Genomic DNA, 19740 nt, shown 5'->3' on the forward strand with positions numbered 1-19740 from the left:
TCTCCTGGCCCCTACTGGCTGCCTTCTCCTGGCCCCTACTGCTTGGCTGTATGTACAGGTGGGCAGGTACCTGCCATGATGGCCCAAATGTCCCTTGTGACTCCTCTGGGCCAGCCTTACACTCCTTACCCCCAACCAACAGCTGTAATGGAAGCTGCCCAGCAGCAAGAGTCACCTCTGTCCCAAAGTTTAATGTATTTGATTCTGAATCACCGGAAGCAAACTCTTGGAGCTCAAGAAATCCTAAGATGATTCTTCTCCAACAACACACCCCGCCCCCCATAGTCCTAACAACAGAGTGAAGAGAACATGGACAGGGGAAGTGAAGTGAAGGGCAATTAACAAAAGCTAGAGGTACCACCCCCCCACAGGAAACATTTCATGTCTCCTGTTTCACTTTGAAAGTGGATGTGAGTTTTGCACATACAAAGTACAGAATATACTTAATGTCACCCGTGTTCTAGAAAGCTAGGTGCATGTTGCCCTGGGGCTTCCCTGCCTGCGCACACCACTGCACCCCTGGGGTGGGGATAGGGGTGGGGGTGAGGCTCAAGCCTTAGGCATAGGTTCTGAGCTTCTTGGAAGGGGGAGCTGGGCTCTGTGGGGCAGAAGGGGCCATGCAAACCCACAGTCATACTCACCTGCCAGGTAGCGGCGAGACAAGTCATATGTTTGTTTTCTGCTCTCCAGCTTCCTGTTCACCTTTGAGGTTCCCTTGAAGCTTTCCCCGCCAAGACCAGAACGGAAAAGGAACTCCAAGCAACAAGAGAGAAACCTGGCAGAGGGTTTAAAATGTTACATTTTAAAAATATTTTAAAATATGATTTAAACATTAACCTAAAATGTTTAAAAACACAAGAGCCCTCACCTGAACTTCTTACCAGCAGCCCCCACTTTGTAAGTCTTCCTCTTAACACCAGTCACACTACATAGGAATGGAAAAGGAGTCTCAGCGGTGGCCTGCAGAGGCCAGAGTCAAGGAGCTCCAGCTGCGAGCTTTAGTAGCAGCATTTTACCAGCCACATTCTCCCCCTTTCTCCTGCTTTTGTCTGGGCCAGGAGTTCTGCTTCTATGTTCAATGTTTGGGCCTCTGTAGACATGACCATCCGTTTGGGGCCATATTAGTCTCAATGGAGACTTGTCAACCCTTTACGGCAAATTTTATGACAACGATGATCATATCCACAAAAAAGACCTCCAGTCTTCAGCTACTGGCCCACTTTTAAAAATTATCCACACAGCCAGATCTCTACATAACATAAAAACTATCTCTTGGCATTTTCTGCCACAAGATGTGACCTGAGAGATTTGGCCAGGATGGAAGCTAAAAGGTCCTGCAGTCTAACTCTTCTCATAGATTCCAGATGCCTGCTTGCCAAGGGTGCTTACTCTGGGGCGCAGCTCTCCCCCGACAGGGCTGCCAGGCAGGGTGGTCCGTGGCACCGCGCAGGCTCTGTGCTGCCCAGTGTGTGTGTGCATGCATGTGTGCATGTGCGTGAGTGCATGCGTGTGTGCATGTGCATGTGTGCATGTGCGTGAGCGGGGGCTCAAGGTACCTCACTGCTCTCCGAAGCAAACAAAGTTCTTGACACGGCGCCCTCCGGCCTGCGGCTGCTCCCTGTAGAGTAAGGATCAGACTGACGAAGATAAAGTTTCCCCGGGCCCAAGTTCCAAACTCAGGCTGTTTTGTTTCTGTTAAAATGCAATTGTTTTTCTCTAGAGTGTGCGGTGACTGCTCGGCGTCAGGAAGATGTATGAAAGCTTCCACTTCAATTCAGCATCCCTTTTCTCCCAGACAAACACGGTCGGATTTTAATAAATCAAAGAGCCACACTGTTTAATAAAAATTTATTGACTTACAAGTGATTATTTATCAAAAGACCATTAATAGCAGGTACTGAAATGATGTGTTACTGGGTGGTGCTGGGGAGACTAATAGGGAATCAATGCAGCTGGCCGGCTGGAATGCATATGAGAAGCCCAGCCCCCCGATGGCTGGCGCAATTGCTCCGGCAAAATACACCAGACGCTACCCCTGCTGCAATGAAAAGTTCCCCCTTTTTATTTATCGTTTACAAATGAAATGATCAATACTTTTAATCTAGAGCAAAATTTATTAACTTTCCCATCGGAGAGAGACATATTGACTGAGGGGAGAAGGGGTGTTAGCGCAACGGAAGATGGATGGCCAGATGGTCATCTCTGAGCCTGTCCGAGAGCCGGCGTGCATGCAGCTGCCCTTTTGGCCCACAGGTCCCAGGCCACACAGGGCGAGTACGACGGGAGAAATCGAGTCTGGCCACCCAGGAGGCACAGCGGGCCCATGTGACCTGCAGCACGGCGGACTGGCCCAGGTGTCACGGACGTCGGAAGCACGCATCCCACAGACCATGGGGCTCCGGGCAATTCCAGGAGGGTGGGCGGACGATAGGCCCAGAACCTGTCTGAGGGACGACGGGGCAAGCGCCTGCTGCTGCAGGTGCTGTGCGGGGCGGCCCCCCTGCCACCTCTCAGCCAGCCCTTCAAGACCTCCGAGGGGCAGCAAGGGGGAGCGGGGGCTGACGCGGTGAAGAATCAAGTTCTAAGGTTGGTTCTCCTGTCATCTCAAACCACTCTGTCAAGCTGGGCTTGCACAGCTCTAGCCTGGCTGACGGCCTTCTACCAAGCTTCCTCTGACGGGGGGATTTCACTAGCGTTTTTAGAAAACCCCTTCTCTAACGCTCACGGTTGAGTGGAAACAGCTTTCCAAGATCCACATTCAAATCCACCCAGCCCCACCCAGGTCCACTTCCCCTAGAACACGGAGGCCTCTCCTTTACACCTGGGGCAACCTCTGGTGCAGCTTCACCAGCCCTGTGTTCTAGGAGAACCAAGATGGATACAGACTGACTGACTGATCTCTGAACCCAGATGACTGGAGAACCTAGAGCTAAAGTTCGAACCATGGTTTTAAAAATTATAGACACTTGCGGTACAAAGAGCTTGGAAGGCCTTCTAGCCCAAGTCCTTAATTGTGGGTTAGGAAATCGAGAAATAAACTCAAAACAGCAAATGAGTAGCAGGTCTGTAAGTGGGATTAGAAGCTGGCCAGTGCTCACCCCACCAACTGATGCCACTGGTTCTATCCAGGATCCTCCTCATTGTTGCTAGGATCCTGAGAGTGAGTATTCGGTACTTGACACTGCTTTATGTGATCCTGTCGTCGTTCCCATGTGTTGGAAAGCTTTACCACCCAAAACCTGTCCAGTTATCCCAGACCAAGCATTTGACTTACGGGTAACACGGGGCCTGCAGGTCCTCAATTCAAAAGGATGTAGCAGGAGTGTCTCCATGCTTGTGACAAAGCACCAAATAAAAATGTTAGAAATTACTTTTCTACGGGTATAATTCACAGCTCTTCTTAGTAAAACAGTAAAGTAAAATAATTCTTGCTTTGTTTCCACAAGTATTTACCAGCAGTGATTCTAACCCAGGCTCTTGTAACGTTCTACTAGGTCATCGACAGGCATTTTTTTTTTAATATTCTGTTTTGAGGTTTTCGCACAATCTTTCCAGTGCACCTAAGAAAATCATCATGTAAATTTACTAACAACAGAGTTTTATAAAGAACTTTTAAGAGGGAACTTGATCTTCAAAACCGACTTTAAAGATCATTCCAGAAGGTTTTTAAGCACTGTAAATACTGCCTCCTCTAAAGACTAAAAACCACTGTTTACTCCTTGGAAAATAGTTCATAAGAGGCTGTTCCTTACAGTCAAAAGGGGGATTTTACTTGAGAGAATAGTTGTTTTACTGGTTAGCAACAGGGTAGGTAAGGGGAAATGGGCGGCCAGTCAGAGATATAAAGGAACAGGGAGCAGTCGGGGCAGGAGTCAGATGGAGGGCGGGAAGACAAAGCGCTACCCAAGTCAGTGCTCCTGGGGCAGGGCTGCCTTCCCACATCATCCCCCAGCACAGGCTTGAGGCCAGCCTAGGAGAGGTGACACATACCACAGCTGTGCCATGCTGGAGCTGGTGGGGTTACCTGGCTGTGCATCTGCCTTCACAGTGAGCGCAGGTGGGCACAGGAGACCCGTGAAGGCCACAGTGCATCCCAGAGCCTCCTGCCCGCCCTGTCCCCTCACTAACCCTTCCAGTACCTCTGCTCCTACCTGGCTCGGTACTCCCCGGCTGCTTCCACTGCCCTTACACCCAGACAGCCCTGCCCTCCTCACAGGCCTCAGATCCCAGGCACCCAACAGTGGAGAAGCCCATGTCTGTCTGTGCTGGAAGCTCTCAGTTAATCAAGGGAAGTGCAAATATCTGATAGGAGTAGTGGCTCCTTCTGAATAATACTGTTCATCATTCCAGAAGTCAGTGGATTCCCCGGTCTGGGGTTAGTGTCAAGTCAGAGAACAGTAACTGCTATAAGAAACATGTTGCTTAGGGCCACATCCAGGGGACAAAGAGTGAAGGGAAAAACCCCTCAATTAATTGACCATCAAAGACAATTTTATTTACTCACAAAAACAAACCCAGAGCCCTTTGCGGTAGCTCTAAGCTCAGACCTTTTCCTGCCATATTTCATGGACCTATATTTGTAACACTGGGCAACATGTCCTTCAAAGTAGCACTTCAATCCCCACAACAACCCTGTGAGGTAGGTATCACCACCCTTCCCCTCCTGATCCAGGTTACAGATGGGGAAACTGAGGCACGAGTTAACAAAGAGCAAGTCACGCGGGAGTCGGGGGCGAGCAGTGGAGTTGGAGTTTGAACAGAAAACGACTCTCGGTTCCCACCACGCACTAGTCACTGGCCCACCTTGCTTCTTGCCATCCCCTGGGGTGACTACCCGTGGGCAGTGGCACAAGAATTAAAACCTCATTTTGCCAAAGGCACCCACAGATGACAGTTTCCTTTTATCGGGTCTGCGGAGCTCCAAGGCTTGGGGATGGGGGCGGGGGTGATGTTTTAGCTGAAGCAAGCCACACAGCCTCAGCAGTGCGTCTCCTCATGGACGGGTAGGCCCTGTCCCCAGCCGAGTCCCTGGTGTGTGGCATCCGTAACAGACTGACATCCTGGTGTCCCGAACACGGGAAAACACGGCCGACCTCCCCACCACTCAGCCCCACGCATGTACGGGTGGAGAGGTGACTTTAATGGCATTCCTCCAACGGACTTAGTGTAAAAGAAACAAGAAGGCATCTCATCCTGGGCAGCGACCCCCAGCAGGGTCCACCTCAGCTGCTCGCCCAGGGGGCCCGGGCCAGTTCTGAAGAGGCTGGAGTCCTGGGATCCAGAGCGGCCTGAGGAGGATGCAGCAGTGGGGGCGGGGGGGCGGCGGCGGTGCCAGCTGGCTCGCGAGGCAGGATCTGCAGTGGCGGCTCTGGGCAGCGCGAGGCGCGGGCTCAGGACCGGCTCCTGTCCTCGTGGTTGCCGACGATCATCTTGCTGTACAGCTTCTGCTGCTCCTCTTTGAACGTGTCCTTCACCTTCTCCCTCTTCAGTCCCCCATCCCTGATGAGAGAAAGTCGGGCGTCACAGCAGAGAAGGCCTCCTATCCGCCTCATGGCACAGCCGGCGCGCTGCGCGGCTCAAACCCCAGGACAGCCCATCTGAGCAACGGTGCACCCCGGCTCTGTCCCTGCTGAGGGTGACCTCAGACACGGACCCTCGCACTACAACTCCACTGTGTCTGCCTAAACCTCTCACGTGTGCCCAAGGGTCAGAACTCACTGCTTGTCTTCAAGGTACCTAGTGACGGCTCAAACCTACCTACCAAGGAGCTGCCAGCGCTGCCTGCTGCTCACACAACTCACCCTCACCCTACCAGAGATAAAGACGTATTCTGGCATCATGGAAGGCAAGCCAAGCTGTAAACCTGATCTGTGAAATAAAATCTGCAGAATTCAGACCCAGGGATTCAGGCCAACAACGAATATGAGGGGAACTACAAGTCCTCACTCCTTCCAGGCTTGATGGCTGGTGTGGGAGAAGTTCTAAGTCACTCTCAGAGTCCCCAGCACCTCCCTTGGCTACCCCCAAATCGATCCCCGAGATCTGGATGTGCTTCCCCAAAGCCCCAGTCCCACCCGTCATCCCAACTGCTCACCTGCATCCTAGAATTAGCACCACCTACCTTCAATGACTAACGGAAACCCCAGTCCACCTTCAGGATTTCTGCTACACCTTTAGTTTCCCCTCTGAGTCATGGAAGTAGTAGTGACAGAAAAAGTCTGATGAACTCTATCGCTAGACAGACCTTACACTGTGCACCCTTATATGTCCAACACCCTTTACAATCCACAGCAAAGGCCTTTTAAAAGGTAGCCATGCTCGTCTTTCTAAGGCTCCGCCAACAAGGAGTGTGGAGCAGTGGTTAAACATTCCAGCCCTAGCAGTCTGTCACACCTGAGTTCAAAATCTGACTCCACTGATTACTCCATGACTCTGAAAAACAGTTACCTGACCTCTCTGAGCTAGTGTGTCATCTGTGAAACAGGAGTCACAATTCTTACATGACACGGGTTTACTGGGAGGATGGAGTGAGGTCATCACCTCCAGAGCCAGCAGCACAATGCATGGCTCACAGTGAGGGATCAGTAAATGAGCACTTTTTAAAACGCGATACCTGAGTACCATGCCATTACCTAAGAATCCACTTCAGTGTAAAATGTGCATTTCTACATTTTCCCCATATCCTATAGAACTGACCCTTGTGCTTCAAACAAAGGGTCCTAGAGGGTGGAGTGACTTTCCTGAACCAGCATTCCTCCCACTCAGCTCCTGTTATTTGGAGTCTAACTATCTCACACTCTAGCCCGTGGGCCAAACCTAGCCTGATACCTGTTATGGGAACACAGGCATGCCCATTTGTTTATCTAGAGAGACAAGGACCACCTGGGGGCCCTGGGAGACTGAAGGTACAGTCAACTGCTTCAGTCCAAGCATGCTGCGCTCTCTGTCCCCAAGATCAAGGGACCAGGGGCACTACTGAGTTGGAACTAGGAGAAAGGAGTTAAACTGCTCACTCTCCAAGGCCGGTGAGCTTAATTCTCCACACCAGGGTGAGATGGATTCTTTGTAAGTGGAGTCAACAATTCAGCATCTGCTTTAGAAAGTCACATTCTGGACAGCCTGGATGGCTCAGTGGTTTAGTACCTGCCTTCAGCCCAGGGCATGATCCTAGAGTCCTGAGATCAAGTCCCACATCAGGCTCCCTGCATGGAGCCTGCTTCTTTCTCCCTCTGCCTGTGTCTCTGCCTCTCTCTCTCTCTCTCTCATGAATAAATAAAAATCTTAAAAAAAGAAAAAAAAGAAAAAAAAAAAGAAAGTCACATCCTGCTAGACTCAGCTGATAAAACCTGGCTCTGACTCACCACAGCAGGTCCACGAGCCCCCCCTGCCTGGCAATGGCAGATTTCACCCTATTTGCAAACTGGACGGCATCTTCATCTGTCTGTAAGAAAGAATAAATAAGACCACTCAATCCCGGCTGGTGTCACACAGCAGAAAGTGAAGACTTCTACACAGTGGGAGTACTCACCTCTCTGGTCATGGGAGGCAGGTACCAAACGCTGCAGACAATGGCCCAGCTGGTCATCATTCTCAGTAGGTACGTCACCATCCCATATTTGCTGCTATTCCAGAAGGCATCACCAAATTGAGGGTCATACTGAAACACAGTGGAAAACGGGATGGTAAGAAGTCAGTAGTTCTAAGAGAACGTGGGTGTCCACAGCAACTCTCATGACTTATCACCTGGGGTGTTATCAGTCCCAGAAGGCCACTCTCAGACCCCCTCTACCAACACTTCTGAAGTAATCCTACACCCGGGCAGCTCTGACCTCCAACAATAGGAGTCCCCCGATGGACTCAAGATTCTGCTGCAGACCATTAGGGAGGCCTCTCCAAGCTGCTTTCCTCAAACAAATGTCCTCCCTCTTTGACCCATCTTCATGTCTTCCTCACTCCTAGATGTACGGAACTCTCGACATACTCAAGGACACCCCAAACCAGAAAGAACAGGATAAGTTACCCCAGATTTAACCATGAGAACATTCCACCGTGCGTGCTTCACCTCTCCCCACACAAACCCGATCTCCAGCACTGTGTCATTCACTCATCAATACTTCTCCACACATCTCACCCAAACAAAGATACCAACTCTTTAATATCATTTCTGCTCCCCCTGACCAAGGACATGCTTCTGTAAGGACACGTCAAACAAGGCCAACCGTGTGAGCAGGAGGCCCCGCTGTGCCAGCACTGCCGGCATTCCTCAGGGAACGGGCACCCACTGACTGCACACGAGGCCTCTGCCCCGCATGCGCTGCGCTTCCTACCAAGCAGCAGGCTCACCAGGTACTTTCTTTGCCAATGACTCTCAGGAAGCAAAGGCTGTACTTTGGTGACACGTTGTGGGAAAGGTGGCTGCTGCCATGACCCATAGTCCCACGAACAGAAGAAAGATTTAAGTGGCAGGTAAGCAGGGTGGAAGAGGTGTGGGAGGAAGTCCCATAAGGAGCAATAGAAGGAACAGTGTGTCCTGCAGCTGCTGGCTATCACACACCAGACCCCAAGCCGTGATTATAAGGCAAAGACGAGAACCAGAGTGCAGAGAGAGAAACGGAGACGGAACTGCAAGAGTTCTCCCACAGGACCAAGCTGCCACTGTTGTCGGAAACGCCCGCTTCCGGGGAGAAGCTCCAGAGGGAACACTGGCAGGGATGCTGTGGGCAGTCTGCCCTTGATTGGGTGCGGCGGATTTCGAACAATGTAATCTCTTAGGCTTTTCAGGCCTAGATTTTATGATTCTCAGAACAGATATTGGATAATTATGCCCAGCGGTAGACCTGACTACAGGAAAGAAGACATTTAGATTAAATCACAGACTAAACCAAAAAATTTAGATTTAACTATAGAAAGCTTTGCGAGTTTACAAGAAGAACGAGTTTTAAATAGAAGCTAATGCTTATGTTTTGAAGAAACTGGCATTATATTTTACAAAGCACTCTATGGATAAAACAGTTAACATTATATCAGAGAGCCCTTTGTTTACAGAGTTGATTCTCTAGTCCATACAGGGCTGACAATGCAGAGAGAAAACCAAAGCAGAAACTCAAAATAACAATAAATTTCTCAAAATCAAATAACTTAATTTTGGTGGAAATATAACAGCCTTGAAACTGTTAAGGTTACCCAAATTTGGTTACCAATGAAGAATTTATAACAACTAGCAAAGTTGTCAGAGAGGAGTTCTTAGTCATAATTTATTGGGCTTTAATAATAAATCTGTGGCTAAAATGAAATTATATGTAAAATTACATGCTTTTTTCTTTTAAGAGGAGCCATAACTGTCCTAGGGGTCTATGGCTCAAAACTGTAAGAACCACAGCTCTGGGATGCGTGGGGGAACTCAGTGGTTGAGCGTCTGCCTTTGGCTCAGGTCATGATCCTGGTCATGGAATCGAGTCCCACATTAGGCTCCCCACAGGGAGCCTCCCTCTCCCTCTGCCTGTGTCTCTGCCTCTCTCTATCTCTCTCATGAATAAATAAAATCTTAAAACAAAACAAAAAAACCCACTGCTCCACAGTAGGTCTCCCAAAGCAGGTTCTCAACCAGCCCATCAGGAGCACCCAGGAGCGTGTTAGAAATGCACGTTCAGAATCTTCATTTTCCCAGTCCCTCCAGGTGATGCTGATACAGCTACAAAGAACCGATGTTCTGAGCAATAAAGAAGGGCCACAGAGACGTACAGGGAAGCACTGGGCCCCGCATACTGCGATGCAGGATGGGATGCACGCACAGCCGCCACTCCCCAGGTCCTCATCCATGGCAGACACTGCTAACAGACCGTTTCCTTCCTCTCTGTTCTCAGAGATGGCACTGTCAACAGGGGGCTTGGGCAGCCCTAACCCGTGGATCAGTCAGTTACCCTACAGCCACTATTTACCTACCATCCTGCCCTAGTGCTCTGCCTCCCTGGTCAAGGGGAGTGCTAGTAAGCCAAAGAAATACTTCTTCCTCAACTGCACCAGCGGGGCTGACCTTTGCAAAAGTATGGAGACTGAATTCTAAGTATAACAGGCACAAATTTACCTGATGTTCTACCCTGATCTGAGATTTCAACTGCAACACTATAAACATACTGACAACAGCCTGTGGTATTTAGAAACAATAATGTGAATAGTAACATTCTCTTACAAATGGTACAATGTATGGATTTATAAAACAAGACCGATGTGAAGGCGGAGAGACGATGGAGAGAAAGGGGGAAACTGCCTCACTGAATCCCATCTCCCCAGTGAGTTTGAACAGTTAGAGGTACAAGATCCTAAAAGGTGGGGGACCCTAGACAAGCTCTTTAAGATGCATTTCATTTTTATAAACAGTTCTTGGTATTTAAAATGGTACCACAGCCCAAAGTAGTGGAGCTGCTTCTTCCTTCAGTATCAAGGAAACACCCATAGCCATCCGTGCTCGCCTCTCCAACTGCAGTACAAATCTAGCTGGGCCAATCCCCCTACTCCCTGCAGTAAACCTCCTCAGCAAGTGGAGTACCTTCCACTCCTGGGAGGTTTATGAAGAGGTCCTAAGTTGCGGACAACATGCAGAGCTTGTGAAGTTTGCAATTTCCTGAAAGCTGTGGTGGCAGCGAGGTGTGGGCGAGGAACCAGCTGTTCATTATGACCCTCCCCTGCCCGTCCAGTGGGTTTTCAACTATCAACAATTCAACTCTCCTCCTCTACCACACTCTACTCACTCTACCCCAGCTCACGCTGCTCCACTGGAGACCAACCCACTGCTGGTGACACTAGCTTCCTCTTCCCCTTACTCTTGCTGTATCCCGTTCACCGTAGTGCAACAGTGACCACATGTGCCCTCAGGGGTCTTGTACCTTGATAGCAACAGGGTAAACCGTGGCTCCAATCTCAAAACTCCCCTTTTTGAACATCATCACTGATGTATTATTGATGCAGGTTCCTAAAATGCACAAGACAGTCAAATGTGATTTCTTTTGATCCTTTACCTCAGAGATTAGGAATTTAAGAACTAAATATAATAGTAAAAATTCTAATGGCTCTTCAAACAGGATAAATCTGTCATCTCCCGAGCTTAGGAATGAACAAGTGAAAAGGATAAGGAAAACACTGTACTGTTTACTACTCTGCTAATACAGGGTCACTTTCCCCAATTAACACACGCAGCAGCCAACTTGGGAAGTCTCCGTATAAATCCTACAGGAAGCTGAGACCCTGCCGGCAATATTACGGAAGAGATGCCTGCATTGGGAAAGTGGCATCCTCAGTTCACACGCTGAACTTCCCCGAGTTTTTAATCCCATCACCAATTTAGTGGAGGACTGAACGTCATTCAGTGAAAACAGATAACCCCAGCCAGAGTTGAGGGACTTGGTTCTGAGGAAACACCGGAGTCACCACCCTGCATGGCTTCCCCACCCAGCAGCTCTCTGCAGTGATCGACCCCTTCTTACCCTCTGGGAAGATGAGAATGGGTAGCTTGCTTTTATCCTGCACATGCTCAGTCAGTCTTTAGAAAAAGAAAATAAAACAAAGGTTCAGTTATCCTTACATTCGTCATCATTGAAATGCACTTATAAATAATCTATGCGATGTCACACTGGATGTCACATAAAAGCAAGTTAACAAATAGGACTATCTTTTATAAACCCACAGTCTAAGTCTCATAAAGACAAAACTTATAAAGACAGGGAAAATTGGGGGTCCCTGGGTGGTTCAGTTGAACGTCTGCCTTTGGCTCAGGGCGTGATCCCTAATCCTGGGTTCGAGTCCCGCAACAGGATCCCTGCAGGGAGCCTGCTTCTCCCTCTGCCTGTGTCTCTGCCTCTCTCTCTGTCTCTCATGAATAAATAAAATCTTTAAAAAAGAAAAGAAAAGAAAAAAAAGGGAAAACCAGAAGACTACTATTTAATTCCTACAACTGTTCAGTTAAGAACTAAGGTCTATGTAGAGGACAGTGCTCAGACCTGAAGAACATGCCTGCTACAGAGCCTGCAAACAGTACCCTCAACAACATGTGTTACTAGACTTCTGGACTTCCTAAGAGCCATGTTGGGTTGAACCTGCTGTCCACCTGACTTAACACTGTCCCTAAGAGATGCAGTAATGGGAATCCACTGGCAGCTTCATCTGTCCCTGTAGAAGATGGTCTCAACTGAGTCTTCATTCCCCTCAGTTTCCTGCAAAGCTCTGGTATCTGCATGACTTGTACCAGCTCTACATTTTTTCCATTGCCTGAACTTTGTCTTTGTTTGTGATAGTGAATTCACTTTGAGATTTCAAACAGCATTTAAAGTTCATATGCTGTTTATTACAATGAGTACAAGTAATAAGAAAGGGAAGAGTTACCAAGTTGGCAAATACTTCCAAGGTTTCTATACGTTTTATATTCCATGCTTTAAGGAAAAATGTTTCCTTATGAACACAGCATGGGCTTGGTGTAGAAGACACCGGGATTTCACTGTGGAGGGATAGCTACCTCTACAACGCACAGGTTTCTGTCTAGGGGCATACAGAGCAACAGCATCATGGGGATTTACCTTTTAGCCACCAGGTGGCGATCTTTCACTTCAGAACGCTCAAACCAGACATGCGGGCAGGCCTTCACCATGGCTCTCTGAATCACACCCATAAGTCCCCCGTGCACTTGACCCACCTAATCTCACACAAAGGAATAACAGGGAGTGAAGCCAACCTCATGCAAATCCCCACTCTTTGGAAGAAGCCTCCAATCCCAAAAGAAAAGTAACCCAACCTCTCACCCTAGAACATTTAATTGATAAGCATAGGTTTTTCACTATTAAGAAACCATGACTCGACTCTCTGAATCTAAAGTTTTGCCTTTTATTCAGCGATATCAGGATATATGATTAAAAACACAGCCAAAAACCCAAAAAAGAAATAATGAAGCTGAATAATCCCTTATGTACAAATGCTTTTCCTGGACAGGTTCTCCAATGCTCTTGAGCCCACTCCCTTCAAACCCTCATTCCCTGTCTGCCTATACATCCAAAGTTCAATCTCCAATCACCCTCTTACTCTGCTCAGAATAGCTATCAAGGTTCCAAGGAGTTATCAAGGCAATAGAGACAAAGGCAACTATCTAAGCTGGGGCCCGAGTGTAAAAACATGTTTCCGTGTTTACACTCATAAGCAAGAGCTCTGTGAACGGTCCAGATGCACCCCAGCCCTGAACATTCATTCTAAAGCCCTTACTTGCCCAGGAAAGCGACAGAAAAAGGTCTTACCATGGCATAATAGCCATCACTGGCCAAAATGATGACGTCAATAGGAGAAGTGTGATTGGCCACGCAGATGCCACCATTCCTAGGCCTATTTTCCCTGTGTATGCAAAGCAACAAAAATTCATGTAAAACAACTCGTCTAGAACTCAGTCCTTACCTCACCCACCGGCCAGCTGCAGATGGGTTGTTTTGCCAGTGCCATTTCCCCCTGTGCCACAGAGAGTGACCTTACCTGTCGTGGTAGGTAATGATGGCTGTCAGGGCTCGCACGCATATCCGGTAACACATTAAGTGAACATGTTTACTCAGGAACTCCTTAAACCTGGTATGACAGGACAAAGATTTCTGTTTTTACTTTACACATACGAAGTCAGGAAGTTATGGATTCTAACAATGTAACCATCACTGCTACAACCCTTTATGATTGCAAAGTCTTTTTATAAATATCAGTGCATATGGTAAAACTCTACAATGTGGTAATGCCATTATGCCTACATATGAGGAAACAAATGAGAACTGCATCAATTCACCAAAGTTACTGGGTTTAGAATTTACAGCCCTCGAATTTCCAGTACAAGGGGAGTCTCCTCGATTACTTTCCTTCCCAGTCAATGCCTAGAGGCAGGGCAAACGACAGAGACTCTAGCCTCATCAGGGTTTAGCTAGCCCTAAACTTCCAGAAGGAACAAATTTCTCCTTAAAAAACAAAATACAAAAAAAAAAAAACAAAAAACAAAAACACACACACACACAAAATACACACACACAAAAGCCCTACCTACATTCTTATCTTTTTACCAATTTATCAACACAGCAGAATGCTCAAAACTAAACAACATGCTGTAAAATCTGCTGGCCCTGGACTCCACGGTTGTGAGGTTGCTCCTTCATCTTCAAAATGGGAGGAATATGAGTGTTAGAGGGAAAAGAACAGTAACTCATCAAGATAAATGCTGATGTCATTGTTCCCACTGGGTTGTTTTATCTCTGTGAGATGCCATGGGTCTGGCTGTCCCCAAAGGAGCGGCCTGGCTAGAGCCACCGTTTGCAGAACTAAGTACCCTGCAGACGTGGACTCTCACACTCCACTTACCTCCCGTTCGGCAGGTATCCCACCACGGTCGTGCCTATCACCAGAAGGCTAATCCCAGTGAAGGCAAGAGCTATCCTGTAAGAATAAGACACGTGAAAACACAGCAAACAAATGCTACAGACAGAATGTAACATATGAAGATGAAAGTGGGCGTCATGAAAACCACCAAGGCCTCATCACCTAGGATCCAGATAAGAGTTCCATCTAGAAATGAGAGCAGGCCTAGCATAGCCAGAGATCATTTTAATTCCAAGCTGACAGTGAGCTATGGAGCTGACTCTCCACTGACACAATCTCCTTAAGCATGCAGCAGCCAGAACTATGGAAATGCCTACTGGCTGCTCTGCCCCCAGGCACCTGCTGTCCTGCTGTCTGACCCTTCCCTTTGGCTCTACACCCTAGCAGAAGCATAGCTTCTCTGTGGAGCAACAGGAAGTAGAGCCTCAAGGTACCAGCAGCCGGCACACCATACTCAGAACTGCACTTGGTACAAACACCTAAGAGATCAATATTGTCTCTGTATTAGAGAGGCAGGCTTGTGGGAAAGCACCAGCCACACCCGGAGACAAGTGGCCAGAAAGTACACCACGTTCCCTGTCCATGTTCAGGCCACTGAGGTAAGCAGCCTGATTTTAAGAAACCCAACTATTTCTGTCTAATGTGCAGAGAATCCAATGGCCTTCAAAAGATGACCATCAGTGTACCCTTCCAAGGTTGGATGCCAGTGACAGAATCATACTCATGCTCCTTCCTAATGCAGGAAAGCAAAGCAGGGTGGCACAGGTAGGTCAACCCCTCCTTGGGCGCAGGCCAGCAGCTCAGGCCTTTTATCCCCATGGGGCCTGACCTCACCTGAGTGGCAGAAGGAAGCAATAGCGAATCAGCACTCCTAAGCCCCATAAGACAGTGAGCCGAAGGCTGATGTACTGGAAGTTATAGTTGGTTCTGCTCAGCAGGTTCCAGGACTCCAATTCCTCTGCTGAGAATCTCTTTGTCACCTCATCATCCATAATGGTCTCCATTCCTTTCCGGCAAAAGTAGAAAATGTCAGAGAGCTCAAACTCTGGAGTATTATCCAGAGCCTTACTACTACCACTTCGACGAATTTCTTTGATCTCTTCTTCTAGCGAAGTGGGATCTTTTGCAATGATTCCTGCCAAAGAGAACACCCATGTCAAGCAGCCTGCTGCGATGGAGCACGTTAAAAATATTCAGAGTCCATTTCCTCCCTCTGATATAGTGAAGAGTATGTGTGGAATTAAAGCACTCAGGAATCTGTGTCAGAGGGATGGTCTAGGGCCAGGAGCACCAGCCAGTCTTACCATTGGTGTAGGGCTTGTAAAGTTGATGGTTCTTCTCCTTGGCTCCCCTCTCCATCCTCAACGTGGCCCACTGTGGGGAGAAGCCGCAACACACAAAATGAGATCCTTCTTCGTACACTGAATGCCTCTGTTTCCATCCTGGGAAAGTCTCAATCCCAGTCACCTGAGATCGGACTGTAGCTGAGAAAGCACCCACTAGAGAAGGAAAGCCAAAAGCTTCTCTTCTAGAGCAGTTCCCTCCTTGATGACAAGGAACCCAAGATGAGTCACCTATAGTAAAGGCCTGGGGACTCAGGAAGTTTGGGGAGATCTCTTGGGCCTAGGTTCTCTCTGCCTAAATCTCTGTCTTCAGGGTACTCACAGAATCCACTAGTGCTTCTTCACTGCTACACAGCAGCTATTCACCAACAGCAAAATCCCACACCCTCTAAGCAACTGCCTACCACTGAAGCTGCCTACTTCCCGAATTACTCCAAAAGCAACAATTTTAGTTTTTGAGTATTTAAATAATATATATGCCTAGACTGTCCATCCACCTCTGCATTTAACTCTCCACCTGTTTTCTTTTTAAAGATTTTATTTATTTATTCATGAGAGACACAGAGAGAGGCAGAGACATAGGCAGAGGGAGAAGCAGGCTCCATGCAGGGAGCCCGACGTGGGACTCGATACGGATCCCAGGATCGTGACCTGTGCCGAGGTAGACACTCAACCACTGAGACACCCAGGGGTCGCTCTGAGTAGCCTTTTTAACAGGAGGACCCCACAACCTGACTTAGAAGCGTTCAGTGTTAAAGAAAAACACACAAAAACACCTTTTGGAGATTTAAAAAAAATCTTATTTGATAGTCCCTCAAGCAACTCATCCCAACACTCTTTCCCATCTACAGAATAGGACTAATAGTCCATCAACCTCCTAGTTCATGGGGTCACTTGGGAGCAAATGAGATCACATGACAGAACCTGGACACTGCAAAACGCCCTCATGTCCTCACTGTGACTGGACTAACAATGGACTCTAGAAGAGATCTAGAAAAGAAGCTTCTTCCGAGAGCCTCCTTTCTTTGACATCCATCTAACTCACTCTCCCACTATCCCACAACAAGAGAGCCTGTCTCTACCACTATCCCACAAGAGGTAAAAACGAGCTCGCTAATCCCTAACTAGAATGTTACCACTGCATAGAAGGTTATATCCATGGCAAGTCAGAGAAATAGAACAGATATTTTAAAAGGTACCTTTTCAAACTTGTTTCCACAGTTATGTAGGGTGGGAGAGAAGCCTACATTCTGTGACACAGCAAAACCCACAGTCCAAAGCATTTGGTGTAGATTCTGCTGGCAGAGCCTCAAGTATCAGCAAGATGCTCTGGATGGTTTAGAAGAGCCAAAAAGCAGGACATGAGTTTAATCAGTGATCTGACCTCATCTGGAAATGAGAAAATTTCTTCAAACACAACTGTCTAGAAAAAGACAGCTTAGAGTCATCCACTCAAAGAGAGGTCTAAGGCAAGAAAAGCCACATAGCCCATTTTCTATACTTCGGACATTTAGTGTTTTGTTTTGGCTCTATGCATGGATGATCATTTCTAGAAGAAAATGTAAATGAAACTCCTACAATGGAGGAAGGTAGATTCAACCTGGGAATTCTATCTAGGGAAGAGGTGAAAAGGGCAAGACAGTTTACAGCAAGCCTGACATACAGACACAGGCCACTCTACCAGAGTTTAGGGTTTTCTATCTTGGCCAAGACTGCATTATACAGCAAGCAGAGTGAGAATCAGAAAAACTTGGTTCTGTACTGACAATTCTGACACTCAGAAGAGGTTGCAACAGGCAGGTAATATATGACACTGAGGCTCTTGAGGACTAGCATTTAAGTCTGTGAGGACTGCTTCACTCTGCAAAATTCAAGATGGTGGTGGCGTTTTACTTGGAAGGGTACAAGTTAGATGAGACCCTGCATCTCCTAGCTCTTACCACAGAGCTGTCGTAAACATCACCTTGCCCTCGTGCCATGTCCATCCAGCTTCACTCGTTCACACTTCAGGTATGTTGTAAGATGCTTCTGTCTGGTCACAAGAGTTGAGGGGCGGGAGGGCAGGGTTGGAGGAAGCTGACAGTTAGCTGGAAGAATCGGTTCAGGAGGAGAGACTGATCCGTGAATTGGATTGTTTCAGCCTGGTGCAGAAGACTGAATGAAAGGGCCCTGCACATGACTCATGTCTGATAACTCCACAACTGGTTTCTTGGAGCTGTCATTTTCAGAAACATAGTGTTCAGAAATCCAGAATAAAATTAAGAATCCTAGGCCCAGAGCTCATTCCTATAAACCTCCTCTCCTTCCCCTGACGTGAGATGCCATTTACCGTGCGATCCAGCATCAGATTATTAAACGATTTCCTTCTTAGCTTCCCCCAGACAGAAGAGACCATTTAAGGGCATTAACAATGCTGCACTCTTAGGTAACATTAAACCCAAGGCAAACCTTGGCAGATGAAAGGCAGGCCCAGCTCCTCGAAAGGCGGATGGTTCAATGGTGTACTTGTGCTATTCATTCTATTGAACACTACAATTTAGGAATTATTCACAAGTAACATCCAAAAGACTTTGCGAGACCAATCTTAGCAGAAACCTCTCCTATTTTTCAGTGAGTCCCCACTGCACTGTCCCATACCAACCATATATGCCCATAGAATGAGACCCTTAGGAAATTCAGGCTCCCATCATCTAGCACCTCTATTCCCCTGCAAACACTATCTCTTGTACCAGCTCTCTTTTCTCCCCCTGCTTTAGCTATAACCTCTAAGTAGCTACTAGCAAATCTGTAGATCTTTACTTCACTCAAGTGTCAACCTCACATTCCCAATCACCTGCTGGTCACTTCCATATGCAAGTTCAACTAGCCCTCACCAGCATGTTGCAAATAAAAGACAACATACCTCCTCCCAACCCTGAAAGTGCTCCCTTTCCTCTGACCCTCCTCTTGTGGCCCTGGGATCCCTCTGTTCATCCAAGCTTTCCAGCCTCCCATTGCTCACCAAGTCCTATTGATCCTCCCCTGAAACGGCACTCTTTCACAGCTGCCTCTTGTGATGTCATTACCTTTGCTCCCTAGATCATTCTCTTGCCTATTTTAACGACAACAGCAATTCAGTTGCTCTTTCCTCCCTTCAAATCACCCACCTGCTGCCAGTCTGATGTCACTTCCCTGATCAAAAACCTTCAATGCCTAAAGAAGCATTTGGTTTTATAATCTACCTCACACCCACCACTAAACTATGTACAGTCTCTAAACAAGACCGTACCTTCTCATCTGCACTTCTAGAATGCCTTTTCCTTTTTGAGATGCAGGTCAAATGCCAACTCGTATATGAAATGTTACCTACCCAATTCCAGCAGATTTCATCTTTCCCTGTGTATCTGAAATAGCATCCAATTGTGAATTGATTGCGTATGCATACACTTGTCTTTCTTACTAGACTCTAAATACCCTGAGGGGCAGGAGATAGAACCCACCCATGTTCTCATTCCAGCAGAGTCTGACAGAGGGTTCTGCGCCTAGTAGGCAGTCACTAATGGCTGCATTTAACTCCCCGTATTTCTCTTCATCAAGGTCTCCACGTGAAAAGATAGAGCTGAGACGATACAACCTACAACTACTCTCCATCACCTGCACCTGCCCTGCCAGAGTCAACATCTCACCTTCTTCAGTTCATTCTTTCAGCTATTCAGGGTTACGTTAAACTCATCTTTCTCAATGTGATAGAGAGGACATGCCTGACATGACCTCTTTCACTACAAGTACATGAAGCAGGTGTTATGACTTCCACTCTATAGATGAGGAAGCACGTGGTAAAATCTGACAACTTAGGTCAAGTTTCAAAACTTGTCAAGAGACCTAGATTTGAACTTAAGGCCCACTGGCTCAAAAACCCATGCCCATCCCCCTATAATCCCACCGTACAGCCTCTTCAACAACCACTACTGGCTTTCTAGGACACTCCATTGGCCACTCCTACTTTGGAATTTAATGTTTACAATTGTAACCTTTA

At 47.5% G+C, this 19740-nt stretch overlaps 1 protein-coding gene across 2 annotated transcripts in view; it reads right to left on the reverse strand.

The window, feature by feature from the left end:
• Positions 1-4469: 4469 nt before the first annotated feature.
• GPAT4 (glycerol-3-phosphate acyltransferase 4) overlaps positions 4470-19740 on the reverse strand; it is a 32672-nt gene continuing 17401 nt past the window's right edge. For both annotated transcript variants that reach the window (XM_025440230.3, XM_049095136.1), the window contains exons 3-13: positions 15687-15756; positions 15217-15517; positions 14365-14439; positions 13504-13593; positions 13275-13368; positions 12567-12682; positions 11481-11536; positions 10884-10969; positions 7529-7657; positions 7362-7441; positions 4470-5499 (exon numbers count right to left, since the gene is read on the reverse strand). In XM_025440230.3, coding sequence (XP_025296015.1) covers positions 5391-5499; positions 7362-7441; positions 7529-7657; positions 10884-10969; positions 11481-11536; positions 12567-12682; positions 13275-13368; positions 13504-13593; positions 14365-14439; positions 15217-15517; positions 15687-15756 — 1206 coding nt within the window. In that variant the 3' untranslated portion in view covers positions 4470-5390. The remainder of the gene's footprint in view (positions 5500-7361; positions 7442-7528; positions 7658-10883; positions 10970-11480; positions 11537-12566; positions 12683-13274; positions 13369-13503; positions 13594-14364; positions 14440-15216; positions 15518-15686; positions 15757-19740) is intronic.

The sequence above is a fragment of the Canis lupus genome, chromosome 16, assembly GCF_003254725.2.
Source record: "Canis lupus dingo isolate Sandy chromosome 16, ASM325472v2, whole genome shotgun sequence".
Lineage (NCBI taxonomy): Eukaryota > Metazoa > Chordata > Mammalia > Carnivora > Canidae > Canis > Canis lupus.